This window comes from Pezoporus flaviventris, unplaced genomic scaffold (assembly GCF_033815535.1).
Source record: "Pezoporus flaviventris isolate CSIRO_AGI_PZ_B2104156 unplaced genomic scaffold, CSIRO_AGI_Pfla_v1 ptg000007l, whole genome shotgun sequence".
In the NCBI taxonomy this organism is placed as follows: Eukaryota; Metazoa; Chordata; class Aves; order Psittaciformes; family Psittacidae; genus Pezoporus; species Pezoporus flaviventris.
Window position 1 is genome coordinate 54,452,274 of NW_026892555.1, and position 19,458 is coordinate 54,471,731.

The 19,458-nt window shown below is 38.9% G+C and overlaps 2 protein-coding genes across 4 annotated transcripts in view; both read left to right on the plus strand.

The window, feature by feature from the left end:
- Positions 1 to 19,458, plus strand: part of RNMT (RNA guanine-7 methyltransferase) — a 131,429-nt gene that overhangs the window by 54,789 nt on the left and 57,182 nt on the right. The window lies entirely within an intron of this gene.
- MC5R (melanocortin 5 receptor) lies at positions 2,676 to 7,271 on the plus strand. Of its 3 annotated transcripts, none has more exons than XM_061448866.1 (2): positions 2,676 to 2,937; positions 3,813 to 7,271. In XM_061448866.1, the coding sequence occupies exon 2, from the start codon at positions 3,895 to 3,897 to the stop codon at positions 4,870 to 4,872; it is 978 nt and encodes a 325-aa protein (XP_061304850.1). In that variant the 5' UTR covers positions 2,676 to 2,937; positions 3,813 to 3,894; the 3' UTR covers positions 4,873 to 7,271. The 3 variants fall into 3 exon arrangements, with proteins under 3 accessions (XP_061304850.1, XP_061304851.1, XP_061304852.1); XM_061448867.1 differs by having other exon boundaries at positions 2,676 to 2,929; XM_061448868.1 differs by having other exon boundaries at positions 2,689 to 2,738.

A 19,458-nucleotide genomic window follows, 5' to 3' on the forward strand; every position in this document is an offset into this window, starting at 1 on the left:
GTCCATCCTTTTTTCCTCTTTCCATCTGTGGAAAGAAAATGGTGGTTTGAGAACAAGGCAAGGGCTTCAGTGTGTTCCTCAGGGTGCCTGCTTGATGTTCACTCCAGGGTTGGGTCCTGGGATGTGTCAGTACAGCCCAATAGCTAAATAGCAACACAGATTTTACAATGCATGAAGTACTGTTTGCCCACACTGGCAGTCCAGTCATGATCTTTGTGTCCTTGGAAAACACCTAGCACTAATCTGTCTGTGGAGACAGAGAATTCATTTAACTGAACAAATAAGGGAACTGAACACCAAGACCAGATATTCATATCTGAAAGACCAGCCTATTCAGCCAGGAGTCCTCCAGCTGGAAGGTGAAGCCACTCTTGGATTTTCCTAAGAGAATCCAAAGACCTGCTCCTGTACTTCTTTACTTGAAATACTTACTGGGTGGAGGCATGCTGATTGGGTGTCCCTTCAGTCGCTTGCTTGTCAAACCATAATGCCTACAGCTACTTGGTGTAGCAATGTAACTATAAATTCTCTTCTTCTGAATAAGAAAAGAAAAAAAACAAAAATGTCTTTTCATCTCATCCTCTGACATAAACAAACTACATCTCTATCACTACCCCAGCTTCCAGGCAGGTATTTTTTCTGCAAACTTTGTAAATAAGGAAGTAGATACTTGTACCAGAGTTTACGCCTGTGGTGTCTGACTTGTGGAAGAAGATTCCAAAGGCTGATTCATAATTTATGTGTGAGAGCCCTGGCATTGCTCTGAGGAATAACACCATCAAGTCTGATGTGTGATTTATTTCCTGTAATCATGTAATCGGCTGATCAACTGAGTCCTGCCACGTACAGTGAGAACTTTTGTAAAGGCAGCTAAACTGGGCTGCAAAGGACTTTATTAAACTAAACATACAGATGGATTTGGAAATGGGAAAATAAAATAGAATATAATAAACAAAAAAGGATACTGCAAGAGAAAAAACTGTAAGTGGGAATAGCACAATGTCTGCACAGTTGTTGATAGATACAGGGATGCTGAAAGAAGTAAAATTGTACTTTTAGATATATGATTTTCAGGGTCTGCAATGGGAAAACCAAAACCTATACAAAAGATAACTGAAGGTAACTAAGCTAACTAAAGATAACCTAGGAGAACTAAAACATGTCTCACATTAAAGAACAGAAAGAAAACTGCAGATGGGCATCCTCCATTCATTTCTTTTGGGCACAGCAAAGAACTATGAGCTCAGATTTAGAGCACAGGTGAGACACAACAGGGAGTGTTGCTGTTCACTAGTTTGCATTATCAGCTCAGATCTAACAGCTGTACTTGAGCATAGTTTGCTGCCTCTAGTTTGTAGTAATCCAAATTTTCTTTCCAGTAGTGGGGAGAAGGGACATGCAAAGTTCATGTGCAGACTATAACTGCATAATGCTAGAGGAGTCGTTTTACTCAAATGAACAAAAATGCTTTTCATGGTGTCCTTTGGTACAAGGACTATTTGTACATAAGAACATTTCATACAATGGCCTAGGTTATTCAGCATCCCTTGAGTGAAACTAGTAGCAATAATAGAGGAACCCTCTGTGGAATATAATAGTAAGAAATATGGATTTAGCTGCATTAAAGTGATAAACTCTATCTGAATACTGAAAACACAAAAATGACACAAGATACATCAATAAACTTTGTGTTTGTTGGTGGTAATTCTTTTAAGAAAAATGTTATAGGTTAAAAATAAGCATTTGAAGTTGCTATATGCCCCCCCCAAAAAAAAACAAACAAACAAAATCCAGCCTCCTAGTATGTGGAAAGGCAGTGGTTTGGAGAAGCAGGGATTTTTTATTTCATGTTAACTTCAAATGCTGCATAGTGTTTGACTGGCTGGTTAGTGGATAGCATAAAGGGCTTTTGGCAGTGCCAGGAAGGTGTGTGCTTTGCATTCCTCAGTCTGTATGCAGAAACAGAGCCCATTAGCTAAAGAAAAGATTCACACTGATTTTGCCACCTTTTGGGTAAGGCCCAGAATGATCGTTGTTTACCTGGCTGCTAGATCCACAGAGAGACTTCAGCCATTCCAGCACTGGGTGCTGAGTTTACCAGCTCTTAGACCCTGTAAAAACTAGGGGACTCACATCCATGTTGGGAAGCCCTGGCTTCTGGCACAGTGTACTGTGTGCTCCTTTCATGTCTGCCCTGAAATCTTAGTTCTAGCAAGGAGACTGGAACGCAAACCTTTATTTGCTCTTTCCCATCTCCCCCAAATTACTTGAATTATATCTTCTGTTTGTGGTGTGACAGTCTTGACTGTATTTTCTCTGAGTTTTGTAACAGTGTGGTTTTGATTCTTGCAAAGTGATAACTGTGAATGTAAGAAAAATGATTATAATAGTAAAAAGCCTTCCACTTCAATGTGTTCTCTCACCTATTTTGGAGTACTGTTGCAGTATGAACTTAGTGAGTACTAGAAACAGCAGAGAAACCAAAAAAGAGATGTTTTGAAAGGAGCATGCCTGTGCATTTTCCCTTTTAATATATAAAAAGCTCATCATGGATTTCAGGTCAGAATCGCTGTTCAGCTGGACAGACAAGAGAAGACCACTAGATGGTGGTAAAGCCCCAGGCCTTTGCTGTAAATCTGTGAGAAGAGAAGTTCAGAGGGGCGAAGAAGGGGAGGAGGAGCCACAGTCTGAGTACTGAAGTCATTATTGCTTGGAGTCTATAAAAAGGCACTTGCACAGTAAGTAATTTATACGTGGTCAGCCTTGACTCTATGGATTTACTCGTTTCTTTTCTTCTATTTCTGTCATCTATTCCAACCAAGGAGTCCCCAGTCTCAGATGTTGGGTGAGAAGGGGGGCTGAAACTTCTGCTCTCTGGAGGAAAGGTTGCAGGCGATGAAGAAGAAGAGCAGCTAAAGCAGCAGCTCTGGTAAATAGGTACAGTTAATTCTTTATTGCAAATGAAAGGTTAATTTTAAAAACTATTTTTTTAGCTTAATTTTAAGGTCCTTTCCAACCTTAACTGTTGTATGATTCTATGATATGCTTTGAATTTTATTTGCAACAAGTCACTGACAATCAGCTTTAAGTGCTCTGATTAAGAGTCTGATAGCTTACGATTTTCCCGGATATTGTCATTACCAAAAAAGCACTGAATAAAATACTCATGATCTGGAATAGAAAACTTATCTTTTATGATAGAATTCCACCCATATCAATTCTGTAACTGTAGTATATTCTGAAATGTATGGATGTGCCTTGGTTAGGTTTTTAATACTATGATCTTAAGTGAGCATGTTAGTTTTGCACAGATAAGCTGTTTATAATACAGTTCATGTGAATTTAATAAGTACAAATGTCAGGAAAACATTCAAATCTTTCACTGAAAATGTTCAATTATTAACTGTGGCAATAATTCAAACTTTTATGTATTGTATTCAAGCAAGCAAGCTATGCCCGACCTAATACCTTATTGTCCTGCATTTCTGTGGTCTGAGAATTGGGTCTTAGAAAACTGTTTGTTGTTTGGCATTCAGTTTAATTTCCAGCACATTCTGAGAATATGCCAAGGGATCACATAGAATAAACAAAACTATGAATGAAGAGTACATGAGTCTCTTCATTAGTTTGTGGTTTTAATTTCCCAGTAAATATGGGTAGAAAAACTGAGCCAATCAGATGTTAATGTAGAATCAGTAGAGGAATATGGTGTGAAAGTGGCAGGAATGCTGCAAGCCAAATTACACAGAAATAGGTGATATTTGTTTTGTCAACTTCTGCCTGTTCTCGTCATGCTATATTTTTTTTGGCAGGGTCTTTTGCCTTTTGGAAAATGCATTTACCACACTCCTTGGCAAGTCCCTCAGAAAGAACAGAACGCGTTTGCTTCCAGAGATGAACACATCCTCTGAACTATATGTTTCTGAACTAAACCTGAGTGCCTTTGGTAGCAACTTTACTGTGCCTACTGTGAAGAGCAAGTCATCACCATGTGAACAAGTGGTTATTGCTGCTGAGGTGTTCCTAACTCTGGGCATTGTAAGCCTCCTTGAAAATATCTTAGTTATATGTGCAATAATTAAGAACAAGAACTTACATTCACCCATGTATTTTTTTGTTTGCAGTTTAGCAGTGGCTGACATGCTGGTTAGTGTGTCTAATGCTTGGGAGACCATAACAATATACTTAATAAACAACAGACACATTATTATAGAAGATGCCTTTGTTCGTCATATAGACAATGTCTTTGATTCAATGATCTGCATATCTGTGGTGGCTTCCATGTGCAGTTTGCTGGCTATAGCAGTAGACAGATATATCACTATCTTCTATGCCCTGCGTTATCACAACATCATGACAGTGAAAAGATCAGGGCTTATTATTGCATGCATCTGGACCTTTTGCACAGGCTGTGGCATTATCTTCATTCTTTATTATGAATCAACTTATGTGATCATTTGTCTCATCACTATGTTTTTTACCATGTTGTTCCTCATGGTCTCACTGTACATCCATATGTTCCTCCTGGCTCGTACTCATGTGAAGAAAATAGCTGCTTTGCCTGGGTACAACTCTGTGCGTCAAAGAACCAGCATGAAAGGAGCCATCACTCTGACTATGCTTCTTGGCATCTTCATTGTTTGTTGGGCTCCATTCTTCCTTCATCTCATCCTGATGATCTCCTGCCCTCAAAACCTCTACTGTGTTTGCTTCATGTCTCACTTCAACATGTACCTCATTCTCATTATGTGCAACTCAGTGATTGATCCTTTGATCTATGCCTTTCGTAGCCAGGAAATGAGGAAGACCTTCAAAGAGATAATTTGTTGTTATAGCCTGAGGATAGTCTGTGGGTTATCAAACAAATATTAAGAAAACAAAACCAAACCAGGGGAGAGAATGAAAATTCAACATCTTGCCACACCTTGTAATTCTGCTGAAATGCCTATGGAATATCTTTCTCCATTCAGCTGTCATGATTTCTGTGGCAATCAGAAACCATTTTTTAATGTGTTTTTGCCTTTCTTTCCCTCCACACGCCTCTTTCATACTGGCGGCAGGAGCTACTCAGTGCTCCTGTAATATGGGGAGAAATAATATTTTGAATCTCATTTACCCTACTGAAGACTGGATCTTTTAAGAGGATTGTACAGGGAAAGCCTTGTTTTATTTTCTGCTAAATGCAAGGAGTGTGACCTGCTATGCAAATGACCCCATTAACTTCTCAGTGTGTTTCTCTGATACTGTCTTTCTAGATACAACATGGTTTATTTTGATGCCCAGAATTAACAGGTTTTTGTGCTAGTTCCTTCTGAAGACTGAAAATCTGAGAGGTAGCTCCAATTATCAGAGTTTACATACCTTGCTCAACAGTTATGACCAATATACATGCGCATATCAGCAATTTGTATTCCAGTCATGATTGTAACTGTCATAAAATATGTATTATTTAAGAGAACAGTGTTACCATGAGGTTCCTGGTTGGATACAGTACTCTGTCATATCTGACTATATGTATTCTTATCACTCCGGGGTGAGATGTACCATAGGTGAATTTTAAGGCTGAATATGAATACTGGACAGATTCTAGTTTCTCTGTTTTCTTTATTCACTGCAGCTAGGGGAGTAAAGGGTACGTGGCCTCTACACCGTCATGTAATGCTTTTGTGGAGATGGAAATATTGGGTGAGTGGCTGCTTTTATGTAGACATTAGAAAAGCGTTTCAGCTGAGTAGCTTTTCTTATTGGAGGAAGCTATACTGCAAATTGCATTTTTCAAGCTGAGAGAGACAAAACAAGTTTGATGATCAGAAAGCATAGCAGGCAAAAGAGGAATTTCAGAACCTCAGGCACATCTAGCATAACAGAGAGTCTTGACTTTTGCTCCTCAAACAAACATTTTTTGCCTTTGTTGATACAATTCCAAGGTGAAACCCTCATGCTTTTTGTGTGAGTAATTTACACGTAGTCATACTCGCATAAACATGCTGTTTTTGCAATAGCTGTGTAATGTACAAAATATTTGATTTATCACAGATGAAGGAAGTGCAACTGTGGCATTATTTCTTGATGCCACTGTATGGTACATATCTTGCACTGAAATATAAGCTATGAAAATATTTCAAGCAGTGGTTCCCTATTGACTAGATATTAGAAAATTGCTTGGAAAAATGAATTATTTCTTCTGAAAAGCTGAAAGAATACCCCTTGTTTTTCTTGTTGTTAAACCCTTAGTTTCAGGATGCTCTAAAACTGTTGTTAATAGAAGGACTACAACTGATTCAGTGAGGCTCAGGCTATACCTTCAAGGTAGAAGTTCTGATCAGGCATTAGGAAATTTTTTTACCATAAGGGTGTTCAAATGTGGGTACAGGTGCCCAGTGGTTGTGCAGTCTCCATCCTCAGAGATATTCAGAACTTGACTGAATACAGCCCTGAGCAATCTGCTCCAAGTTAAAAGCTGACTCTGACTTTGAAATTGGCCCTGTTTTGAGCAATTAGGAATAGATGATGCACAGGTCCTTTCCAACCCAAGTTTTTCTGTAATTCTAAGAAACAGTTTGCATATTATAATTATAATTTTCATCCCACCTAATATTATCTCTTTTGTAAGAAGAATTGTAAGATCTTCTCCTCCACACATTTAGGAAGATAACATACTTTATGTCTTCTTTTGCTTAGAGGTTTCTGGCAGGATAGGTAAGGTGCGTATTTAGCACTAGAGCTATATCTTTTGTCTGCTGCACCTTAAAGTATATACCACCTCCAGCTCACCCATATCTCCTTCAGACATGAGTGGAAATGTTCTCGGTGGAGACACCATATTATGTTGACTGTAAATATAAAGGTTGTATCAGTGCACTAAGAGCTGGAATCTTCCTTCAGCTATGCCTAAAAATTGGATTTTAGGTGTGTGTGTGGTCAGTAGTGAGAATCTTGCCCTGTTTCAGTACACCTCTTAACCCTATCCATATATAGCACCTAAGAGTGGGCTTTTCCTACTATGAATGTCAATAGCAAAAGGAGATGGTTCAATTGTGTAGTGAAAGGCACCAGCTGATGTTGTAAATAAATCATGAAATCTTCACTGGGTATTGCAAATAAGATGGTCTTGTACATAATTGTAAATCAACAAAAGGGAAGCCAAAACTGTAATAGCTTTGGGTATTTTCTTGAATTGTACATTACCTTTTTTTTTTGTTGGAAGTTTATTTGATGTGTAAACACAGACATATGAAGAAACTATTAAACTGGATTGATGGAAAACCCAATGTTATTTGTTATTCATTGTAATGTGTCTGCTAGCCTTATATTCAGAGGGAAAATAGCATTACAGGCTTTCACTTCTCAGTTTAAACAGATGTCTTACAAAGAAACACAATCCGAGGGTTACAGACTAATACAATGTATTTACATTCATACTTATGTTCCTGTAGGTGTCAGCATCACATCCTCATTATAAGCTTTACAGGTGGGGAGATGAAAGTTTAAGGGAGAAATGAGAGTATTTTCAAGAACTGACTAGAATGGCTCCAGAAAAAAAAACAACAACAACAACAAAAAAACCCCAAGCTGTTTACTATAGGAATGCATATAAAATACACACCTCTGTGAGGACATGGCATGTTTAAATTTGTTTCTTTCTCCTCTTTAGCTGCAGAATAAAAGCAACATTTAACATGTTTTCACTTCTACCAGAATTTGGAAAACACTAGGTGTTCTGATAGACTGGGACAAGCGAGCATCGTGTAAGTATGAAATTTGCTTTCAAAAACCAGTATGAAACAATTAGTTTCTAGGCTGTCATTGCACCATGTAGTTGCTAACTAGCACTTACCCTGATCAAGGACTTTTCAGTCTTGTGCTCTGCCAGTGAGGAGGGGCACAAGAAGCCAGGAGGAAGCAGAGAAAGGACACCTGACCCAAAGTAGCCAAAGACGTATTCCATACCACAGCACATCATGCCCAGGATATCAACTGGAGGGAGCTGGCCAGAAGGGATTGACTGCTGCTTGGGTTGGGCTGGGTATCAGTCAGTGGATAGTGAGCAATTGCATTGTGCATTTTTCTTTCCTTCCTTCCCCATTTAGTTTTATATTCTCTATCTTTTTTATTTCCCTTATCGTTATTATTTTTAGTATGATATTGTACTTCAGTTATTAAACTGTTCTTACCTCAACCTGTGGGTTTTATATTTCTTTCAATTCTCCATCCCATCCTGCCCAGTGGGGTGAGCAAGCAACTGCGTAGTACTTAGTTATCAACTGGGTTTAAGCCACAACAGTCTCCCATGCCTTGTTGGAATCTTCCTGCCTCTCTTGCAGTAAATCCTTCTTTAATTGGTTAGCTTCTTGCACAGAAGACCAGCTTGTGGTGACCACTGCTGTGTCAGGGATTGCAGTGGGTGGTTCCAGTCTTCAGCTGTGTTGGTTTGCATGCCCAGTGCCTTTCTTACTACACTGAGTGGGTGAATAAGATATGGGAACATGGATGTGGAAATGGAGATCCCCACATTATGGACAGAGTCATGCATAAGTCTCTGTGGTAGATTATTTCCAGCTGAGATGCTCTCCTGCCTTTTTTAATCTTATCATGCGTCATAACCTGTGGGAATTTTGGGTACAGCTTGTTCTTCATACAGGACAGAAAAGAAACAGCTGAGGTATGTGTATGTGTGTCAATACTTACATACATGCCTACATGTGTACGAGTTCTTACTCCCAGACACAGAGTACAATCGCAAACAAGCAAAACATATGCGAGGAAGTATAGTTTATTTTTCTCTAATCATTCTGCTCTGTTATCCAGTTATTTGTTACATTACTTTCCAATTTGCAGCTTGTTTCTCACGAATTTCTTCCGTGAACAAATTAACAATACTCTAAACCTGAAGTAGAAGAAAAGAACCTCAAGTACCTTTTGCATCCTGAGCTTTTAAAAACTATAGTGAATTGGTGTGACAGAACAAAGAGTTCAAATCTCTTCTTGAGCTGCTTGCCTAAAAAGTGCTAAGAATCTGTGACTGGCTATATTGAGCACAGAGAGTGAAGGGTCTCCATCAAAATAAAGAACAGCTGCTTAAAGGAATTATACAAAGTCTGGATATGAGCATGGTAATCCTCTGGAATACCCTTAGATCCTCCAGCAAGCTATAGTTTAGAGACTTCCTGGGCAGTTGACTATATTTACAGCTTTGTGACTGATATCTCTCAATCAATTTTGAACAAGAATTTATCTAATCCCTTTTGGATCTCTTTATACTCATCTGCAATATCTTGTGACAGTAAGTTTCACAGTTTAGATATGTTGTATGGAAAATTGACTTTCTTTTCTCTTATAAAACATCTACTTGGAAGTTTTAGTCTATGCCCCAGAGTCCTTATGTTGTAAAGAAGAGACATAACTGGTCCCTATTCCCTTTCCCATTTACTATCTTTCTCCCTTATAGTCCATTATAAAGTTTCTCTTTTCCAGCCAAGGATCCTAGCCTATTTAATCCCTACTGGTATTTTCATATCTTGTTGCCTTCATGTCCTGGATCTGCTATATTCTTTCTGACTCATGGGAACCAGATAGGCATATAGTAATCCACATATAGGTGAAAACTAAATTTCCACAGTGCCAGACTATGTTGCATGCTTTGTTCTTTATTCTATTCTTAAAAGTGTGTAACAATACACTTTCATTTAGGACAGCATACTCCCTAATTTGGAAAATTTGACATCTCTAAAAGAATCCCCTCTCTGCAAATACTCATAAGAACTATCTGTGTTCTAAATAGTGTTACATTTTCAATGGTGAGTACTTTGGTCATACATCAGCCCATAAAACATGCCAAAAATATGGTGCTTGGGAGTGCTTCTGTGTTTCCAGGCCCAAGTATATGCCTTGACTGAGTCCTAGCTCTGTAGCAGAACTCATCTGATAGACACAGCTTCCATCTCCCTACCTCTGACAGGAAGGCAGCCTTGTCACAGAAGGTGGAAGAGCCTTGCAGTGTGTCCCAGCCATGCTCTGAGGGCACCCCAAGTTCAGGCACAAACAAACATCTCCCAGAAGCACATCATTGCTTTGAGAAGGGTGGTAAGAATGTCATTTGTGCAGATACTTCCAGATGTTGATTCATCACTCTTCTCCTTTCAATTAGGCTACTTTTATACCCAATTAAAGCAAGATGAGGACTGGAACTTTGTATGCTGGCTCCAGATGACTTCAAAGGCACCAAATGAACCTTTTTTTTTGATGGCCTGTTGCATAAATGCCCTAATTAACAACAACAAAACAAAAACCCACAAAGAAAATGGGATTAATTTTTCTCTCTGGATTGCTGTTTTTAACAGGACACAGTCACTTGTGGCAAACAATAAGTGGTGTTGCCTGTAAATTAGCTTTTTCTTTGGCTTTTGCATCTTGTACTGAAATTTTGTGCCTATTTAACCTACCCTGAAAAATGACCCCAGAAATACCTATTGTCTTTGTATTATGCCTTTTGTTTTCCGTAGCTTTGCTCTGAACTGCCCTGTGGAAAGATTCATGGGTTTTGAGGACCTAAATCACTGAATTTCTGTATTCCAACAATTCATAGTACTGAGATAGCCTTACAATGACCTTCTATTATTACTATTTCACAGATTCCTTGTGCTTTTCAAAGTCAGGAGAATCTGTCCAAGACATTCTTCCTTTCAAAAGAAACCAGAAAACACTCTTTAACTTTGTTTTAAACCTATAGCAACATAATTATTAGTAGTACCAACACTGACCTCAGCTCAGAGTCACATCACTGAAAACAGAAGAAGGTCTTTCCTAGAAGTTTTTCCCAGAGCACCTAAAGAGCCCTGGCTATAACAAAGGAGAAGAGATTCCTGCTTTCTGCTCATAGAGTGGTAGATAAGTGCTGGAGCTTGGGGAAGCAAGCTTTTAAAATCTATATTAAGCACAGACTTCACTCTTACACAGGATGATTGCCTTTTCCTGCTGTGAGGACTGGGCTGTATTAAAAAACGTCACGGCAGACAAATTTGTGCCACATTCAGTTTTAAAGTGAGTGCTGGAAACTTGACTGAAAGTCTGTGTGCAAGACCATCACCAGATGTAACTGAATCCCATTCCACTGAAGTGTCGTGTGAGAGATCTTCTCCCCACAGAAACATATAGTAGGAATTCAGGATGTGGTAGCTCTCTAACGCCTTCCTTCTTGCAAAGGAAAATAACAATACTTTAAACATTAGTGGAAAAAATGCTGTGTGAACAAATACATTTATTTCTCATGTTTCTCAGGATCCAATTCTTTGATTGGGGGTATCTGCAAAATTAGCTCATAGGGAACCTGCTTAACTCTACTTGGAAAAAGGTAAGTTAAACCTTTGACTTCTCCTGGGCTTAAGTAAGTGCCTTGCTGGGTAATCACAGTTTGTAAAGCAGGTGCTTAAAAAGCCCTTTCAAATGACAGAAGAAAGAGATGAATCACTTGAATTTCAAGTGCAGTTGCAATGACAGTTCATGTCCCTGCATAAAGTGCATAAAAAATGAAGAGGTAGGAGCTAAGTCCTTGACTGAAGTCCAGGTCTTTCATCTCACAGTGAAGCTGTTACATATTCAGGTTTCACTATGAAAAGGGACATTGGTGCGGCCACCTCTGAATCTGCAGGTGAGTTTTTGTAGAAAAAGTTTGCAGACTAAAAAATGGCATTTGGTGTGGAGCCTGCTGTTCTGGGATCATCTGAAAGTCCCTCTGGCGAAAGAAGTGGAGAAATGTCTTTTTGATTAATTTGGATTGGACCTATTTTTAGGATGGTATCTGCAGTCTGCAGTCCTTGGTGCCTCTGCTGCCCAAAGCAGAGTTGCTCAGCTTCCTGAAAACTGGAAGGTGCAAGGAATTTAGGTACAGCAAGTGACAAGGCTCACAGCTCATCATTCAGCTGCTTGGTTTTGTTGGCCACATGCCTGCTGCTGCAGTCATGTGCGATTAATAACTGAACCTAGCTGTGGCATTTTATGCAATACACTGTAACTGTATTTAGAGTGACGGATATTGAAAACATGTCCAGCTTAATTAGAAAGGAATGGAAAAGAGGAAAGCCACCCTAGAGCTACCTCATGGGAGACAGCCCTGGCATACAGACAAGCGGGGGATCAAAGGCCTATTGCACAATGTAATGAGTAAATAGATAACAAGTACAACATTAGCTCTGGAGGACCTTTAGAGGTAAAGTCAGGCAATACAAGGAACACCATGTGTATTTCAGATGACCTTTTGTTGAAAATGTCAGGAGATTGTCCTGAATTTATAAAGAGGGTAAAAATTACTAGACTGAATAATGAAAGGTTTAATGCCCAGGGAAGAACCAGAGTGAAAATGCAAGGAGGCTGGACACCTGGAATTACACATACTTTAAAAACTCTGCTGAGTTCATAATGGCCAGTGAAGTGCTAGCACTGTTAGTGCGGGGAAAAAAAGCATCTAATGACATGAATACAGCTAATAATGATGAAGGAAATCTGTGGTGAACTAACGGAGTCGATAGAGGAGAGGCCCCTCAGAGGCTGCCCCCAAACCTAATCCTAGGTCACCAGTGACTGTATCAGGTCCTCCCTACCCACACTCCAGCCCTTGAAGGGGGGATGTCCACGGAGCCCTGATAGCCATATACTTTAGAAGTGATATAATAAGCCTTCTCCACAGAGAAATAAGGAGGTGTTTAACCATCTCCAAACTGATTTTTTGTTTCGTTCTGTTCTGTAGTTTACCTTTCTATGATATTTTTTGATCTTTCAGCTTGACTGAGTAAAGTAACTTCTGAACAGAGCTAATTAAGCAGATATTTAGAATTCAGTAGCATCCTGAGAGTCTCAAAGTATTTTGCAAACACTAATGAATGAAATCCCAAAAGATTGCTGCAAGACTGCTTGCAGAAGCATAGCATCACCCAGAGGGTGAAGGCAGAAAGCTAGAGATTAGCTATTTGCAAAACTAGAGTTCTAAAATACTGATTTCATTCCACTGTGATTAAGTAACACTTCTCCACAGCCACTGCACAACCTGAAAAACTGGGCTTCAAGACACGAAAAAGGCATCCACAGTTTAACATAGGGTGATAGGATAGTTCCAAGGTTAGACTCTTCTTTTCTGGAGCCCAGACACTCTTGAGAGCACAGGTGCAGTGTTTGCTGATGAGATTGCTCACTCAGGAGATAAATACAATTGAGTGTATTCCTTATTTTTCTCTAGTTTCTAGGCTGTAGCTGGAGGCCTCTGAGTGGCATCTTTGTAACAGGTCCAGAATCTCTTTGCAACATGAAAAACTTGGGGGCAGCAGCTACGGTCGCTGCAATGAACAGAGATTGAATACATAAGTAAATACATTGCTAAAGCATAGGTTAAGGATAAGGAGTGGGACACTGTGACTTGGAGAATGTGAAATTGTCTGGAGGCTTTATCAAAGTGTTTGAGAGCACTTTGCACGTTAATAAGTCCTCTTAATACATCGTTAGTCCTCTGAAGTGCTTGCACTGCTTAGAACCATCCTCTGATAACGAAACAGATACAACCCATTTTCTTTATTAATTAACTGAAACAGTCACAGTTAATAGGATTTCAAGACTTAAAGGTGTCATGTTCACTGCTACTGACTTGGTTGTTAGCAGCAGATTTAGCTGATAGGTAAGCAAGGTTTTATTAGACTGGCACTGCTTTTCTAATAAGCCAGGCCACAGGGAAAGCACACTTTAGAAGTTGTGCTTGATGGGTTTATGCATTTTCCTACAGATTTTAATCTGTAGGAAAGTACAGTTTTAATTTAACTGTACTTTCAATATAATATCTGCTTTCATTTAAAATACTTCTCACAAAGGGAAACTTTGTAAGGCAGAGGCAGGATATTGCTAGTACAGATATAGCAAAGTACCTCTAGATGACCAACATAATTCAACTTTACAAACTACTGATTCTTAATGATTTTGCCACTGGAATTCCTACCAGGTACTCTGATACAAGTGTTTACATCCACCTACTTTCAGTTTTGGTTTGTAGTGTGGGGCTCAGTAGTTCCAGAGAGAAGCATGTAGTTGAACAGTAGCTCAAGGGCTTAGAAAGGAAGCTAGTAGTATAAAAACATGATTTGCTATGCAAATGCATTGGTAAATCCACAAAAAAAAGCAAAGACAGAAGCTTGTTTCAAATTGTCCCTGTTATTTTCAGAGGGAGTTAGAAAATTCTCTATAATAGAAAAAGGAACTGAGAATACGAAATGCTATATCTTGCTCTTTAAATGTGCAAGTATTCGGAAATTAGATGATGTATTAATTACACCCACAGTTTTAAACTCATGTTTTGCTACAACTTGAGGTATTTATGAAACAAATAGAAACAATTTCTATTCTACAGAAATTATCTTTCTTGTATAGGGTAAGAATCACTTACAGTTTTTTTCTACTTCTACTCAGGTTCTTTTGACTCCCAGTTTGCTGGGGGCGTTAGGGCTATCGCTGGCTATCAGTCAGTGACCCTCTAGTGCTGTTTTGTATTGCTTGTTCTGCAGATGAGGCAGTTTTTTGTTGCACTTATGATGGTTTTCTTTCCAGTTTTATTCCTTCACCGATCTACTACTCCAGTTTAGTAGTATTATGGGTCCACTGAGAACTTCTTTAAGTAACTATGTACTTCCATAGCAGCTAGTGATAAGCACTGCTTGTGCCTCCTGCAGCAACACATTCCTCTGCATTGCAGAGACAAACTAATTTAAAATTAATTCATCTTGTGGGAAAAAGAAAATCAGCGATGGATGAAAACAAGTAAAGCTTTTAAAAATAGCTTAGTTTTACTAAGGCTGCTGTCTTTGATTACTCACCCTATCTGTAGCCACCCGGTCTAAAATCCCCTTAGTCTATCTGCAGTCAGATGGTTTGAGGGCATCTGTTTCACTTTGCAGGCTTTCCTTTGAAAAAATCTGTAGTTGACTGGCACTTGCTGTTCATTAACTTTATGGCAGCATTCTTGATTTAGTCTCCAAATCAAGCAAATACGTAAGAACAGGCTGCTCATTACCAGTGCAAAGAGTCTTTCTGTAATCTGCAGGACTGCATACCTCATGACTCTGGGGTAAGAGGGTGGTGCTACAGATCCTACAACTAGACCCACTGTCCCTGCAGAACAAAAGAAAATATGGCACAAGGACTGCCTTGAGGCTCCCAGGTAATCTAGCCACCTAAATATGGTGTCTTTGGGTTAAGTGTAACAGCCAGCTGCTGACAGCAGCGTCAGTGTCTGTAATGGTTCCCACAGTCTTGGTACCAGCTTGTGTAGAGATTCTTGAGAGATCTCTGCGCTGTGGGTCAGTGCAAGCGGTAGATGTTCTCTGAGTAAATTTCTTAGCTGGGTCATTTTCTCCATGTTCTGCACTTGACAAATCCAAGTGCCTAATGATATTAGATGACTCATCATGTCATTTATTTTTTGGAGGTCATTAATTTCTGCCCCTTCTTCATACAGTGTATACGTTTCATTTTGGAGCTAGAAGCAAGCAAACACAAGTAAAAGGACTGTGTAGATACTATCAATGAAATAAATTTTTCACTAGGCATGTAAAAATGTGACTTTTCATGTCTGGTGCCACTATTGTATCCACATAATAAATTGAGGGGCTGTGAAAAAAGCTGTGCCAAGAACGTGCTGAAACTGAGCTGTTAATAGTGAGGAATTAATACATCAATTACCTTGATGCGGAAATCACAGGATAAGGTTTTCATGGTCTTTATTATGAAAGTCAGACTGGTGGATTGTGCTAATCTGATCTGGTTTTACAATTCTGAATTGTTTGATAAAGAGTTAGCAAATGTTAAGGTCTCTTTCTCAAGGATGTTAATGAACAGCGGATACTCTTCTTCTTAAGGCGTAAACTAATATGGTGCAGAAGAAGTTTGCTTACATTATAAATGTGGAAGTTCTTGCTAGAAGCTTTAATGAGACCGGGTTAAGATCAGAACATCAGAACTATACAGAATTTATCACAAAGATTGTATCAGAAATCACAGTGCAAGTGAACAACCTGAACAGTGAAGTGACTTTGTACAGTTTTCCTTCAACTGGGAAACATTGACAGAATAAATGATTAAAAAAACCCAAACAAAAAACAAGCAAACAAAATAAAAAAAACCACAACCAAACCCCAAACCAAACCCCCCAAACCAGAAAGAATTAAGATCAAGGAATAATTTATGTTAAAATTAATTTGTCCAGATTTAGCAGTGACTTGGCACATCCAATTCATCGCAATTTCCTGGAATTTTTAATCTTATTTGAATCAACCATGATTAACCTCATATACTTTAGTGTTGATGATGGTTACTGCATCTCTAATCATCCAGAGCTTTAGTTATTTCTGTTGTTTTGCTGCCTCCAAAATATTTAGCACAGGTAGTAATGAATTGCAACCTTTGGAGGAGGTAAAACACAAGGGAATAATAAAAATCACCTTAAAATCATGCCTTTTGCTGTTACTTTTCAATTTTCACAAGTAAAAGGATGAGCTGTCATTTTAGACATCCATTTAACCACCAGTATAATAAACTGTGCAAATAAACCGTGAAAGATAAATGATAGAGTAATTCCTTATTAGAACAAGAGAGCTTCTTCAGGATAAATTTAGAAGTAAGTAAAAGTGTTTAATTATGGTTTCTAGAGCAGTTCTGAAGTTTTCAAGTGTACGTTTAGTATTTAACTTGGTTTGAGCAGAAATTCCCGTTTAATACTAACATGCATGAGTCTGGATATCATTTTAGTAGCCCCATTGTCTAGCTGGTTAATTAGCATTTTCAAACAAATGTCTTGCTGGTTCCTGTCCAATGCAAGTGTCTATTTACTTTTTTTTTTCTTAGCAGGTCCTTCTAAAACTCATTTGAGTTCCCCCAGTACAGATTGTTTTGAAAGCTTCTTTGTCTGCAGAGCAGGGATTGCAGGGCCATTAGGAGTTATCAACACCTCGACTTTTTTATACATTTTGCATAGGGGGAAACAGTGAGGGGTGGTGCGATAAAAAGACTCTGGCTAAGAAGCTGATTGACAAATGTATGAATAAGCACCATGGATCTTTATGCAGCAGGCAGGATGTTTGCAAGGAAGACACATGTTCCAGATGTCCTCTGATGGTATGTTTTTTTCCTTCTAGGCAAGATGAAAGGCAGGGAGAACTTTAAAGGGCCTGAATAATTGCCAGTTATATGAATGGTATTAGGCCGATCTTCATTTTACATACACCATTATACAACCTATGATTAAGCAACAAAATAAAAGCAGCTCATTACTGGGGAGTCTGAAGATATTCTTCCCTCATATGACTGTTTCTTACCATATTATTAAAATATTCTGATACAGATTTTTTTTTCCTCCTAATGGACTTAAAAAAGAATGAATGAAAATAACCATTATGCCTCAGCATTTCTTCTCAAATTGAACAGGAGTGGAAATGCAGTAAATGCAGGATGGGAATTTCCAAAAGATAGGTAGTTTAATCTGCAGAACACCATTAGAAAATAAAATATCTGAAACCACTCATCTGAATCCAGCAACAGATTTCCTACAAGGGCAATGGGCTTTTAAAATAGATGGAGAGCTGAAGAGGCAGACTATTTGAATAATGTTGAGGAATAGTTCACTTTGTGTATTATTCTACTTATTTCAGTTCAACAAGTTGTGGGTCAACTGCATATGAAACAGGATTTCAGCCTGGCCATAGGGATTAAAGGTACCTGTACAACTGCAAGAAGACAAAGGAAAAAACTGTGACTGAGTTTTCTCTCTTGCTTCAATCATCTCATATTTGTGCATTCCCCTCATGTGAGGGAGAGGGAAAATGAGAAGCGCTGCCTTCTTTCTTAGTGTGAGACACTGTGAAAAGTCATTTTGCCCAGTTATGACCAAGCAACTAGCTCAAGAGGACTGAGCTGAACATTTCATCCCATCGTTCCCCTTTATCCATCCAATGCCACCATGTTAATTGGCCTGGGAATTGGGATCAAAATTAGGACTGTAAAAAAGTTATTTTAGTAGACATTAAAACTGCAGTCCTCACCCTCCTGCTTTATGTAATATAAACATAGAATCATTCATACAGGTACCATCATGTACAAACCAATTCAGTGATAGCAATAATTGGGTCTTCAAGTTTAAAAAATTTCAGTTAGTAGTTGAAGAACATGGCTGGAGGAGAAAATACACACTTTGCTGCTGCATCAGTCAGGCTCTTGTGCTACAGCTTGTAGGGCAGGCTCACAATCCAATATAAACAATGGTATTGTTTTACACAGGCTTATCAGCTGTACTCTCCTCTAAGGTGTGTGTTTTTGTCTGTGGTGTTGCCTTCTTGCTTTGGAAAGTAATTGTTCAGGATTTACCAACCTCATAATTTTTCTCTGAACATTTAAATAGCAGACAATTTAACGCACTGGAATTGTATACTAAAAGGTAACCCCAACATTTTATTAGGAAGTAGCTGTATTGGTTTGAGGGGAAGAATTAATTGCATAGTCTGACAGAAATAACAACTGAAGTGTGGGATTAAGGCAGCTGGGTTTTAACAGTTCGTGAAGGTAGTCACAGAGTACGAAAAGGTATTGCCCAGGGTTGTTCAAGGCCACTGCAGGCACCGCTGCCTGTCAAAGCGACAGCTTCAGACAGACTCACAGGACACAAGACTTGCTAAAAAAGGGTGGCCCCAGGGGCTGTATTGACAAGATGTTTCTGATCATAGAACTGGAGCCTGACATCTCTCGCTTTTCTACAGGGTCAGTAAACTGACCTTGCTTTTCTCATCCTTAGAAAGGAAATGACACATTCTGCCCTCCTGAATGAATAAATGTCCACAGGAGGGCAAACACAATTTATGAGAATTTTAAAGTTCTGAAATTTGTTGTGCTTTTAACCCATTTTTATGAAATGTGACTGTGTCAAGGTTTCCGATTTAGATCTCAGTCTCTGCCTGTCATTTCCTCTGGGCTTCTGAAGTGGCTACAGACTTCTTGGCTTCAGAAACATTCCCATACAAAAGCCACTGAAGCTAACACACTTACAGAATTATTTGGCTTTAGCAGTACAAGACAGTTCTGCCACTGCAAAAGTTAGGTGAGTTTCATGCTGTGGACTCCTGCCAATGTATCTTAACCCAAATTTGTAAAAACACACTTTGTTCCACTGTTGATCCTGCCAGATTGCCTGAAATGTATTAATGTCAAGTCTCCTAAAGGTCATGGGAAAAGGATGATAGTATTTAATTTTGTGCTGTGTGAGCATTTGCAAGTCTTGCCTCAGAAACTTCAGTTTCTTTCATTTGACAAATGAGCAAGTATAAGCCCTTGACTGTTCCTGATGTCCCAGCTGAAAGTAAGACACACCAGTGGAAGCCAAATCAGGAATATACATCCTGCTCCTCCACTTTCATTTAGTGAGGTTTTGTACAAGTTGACTTC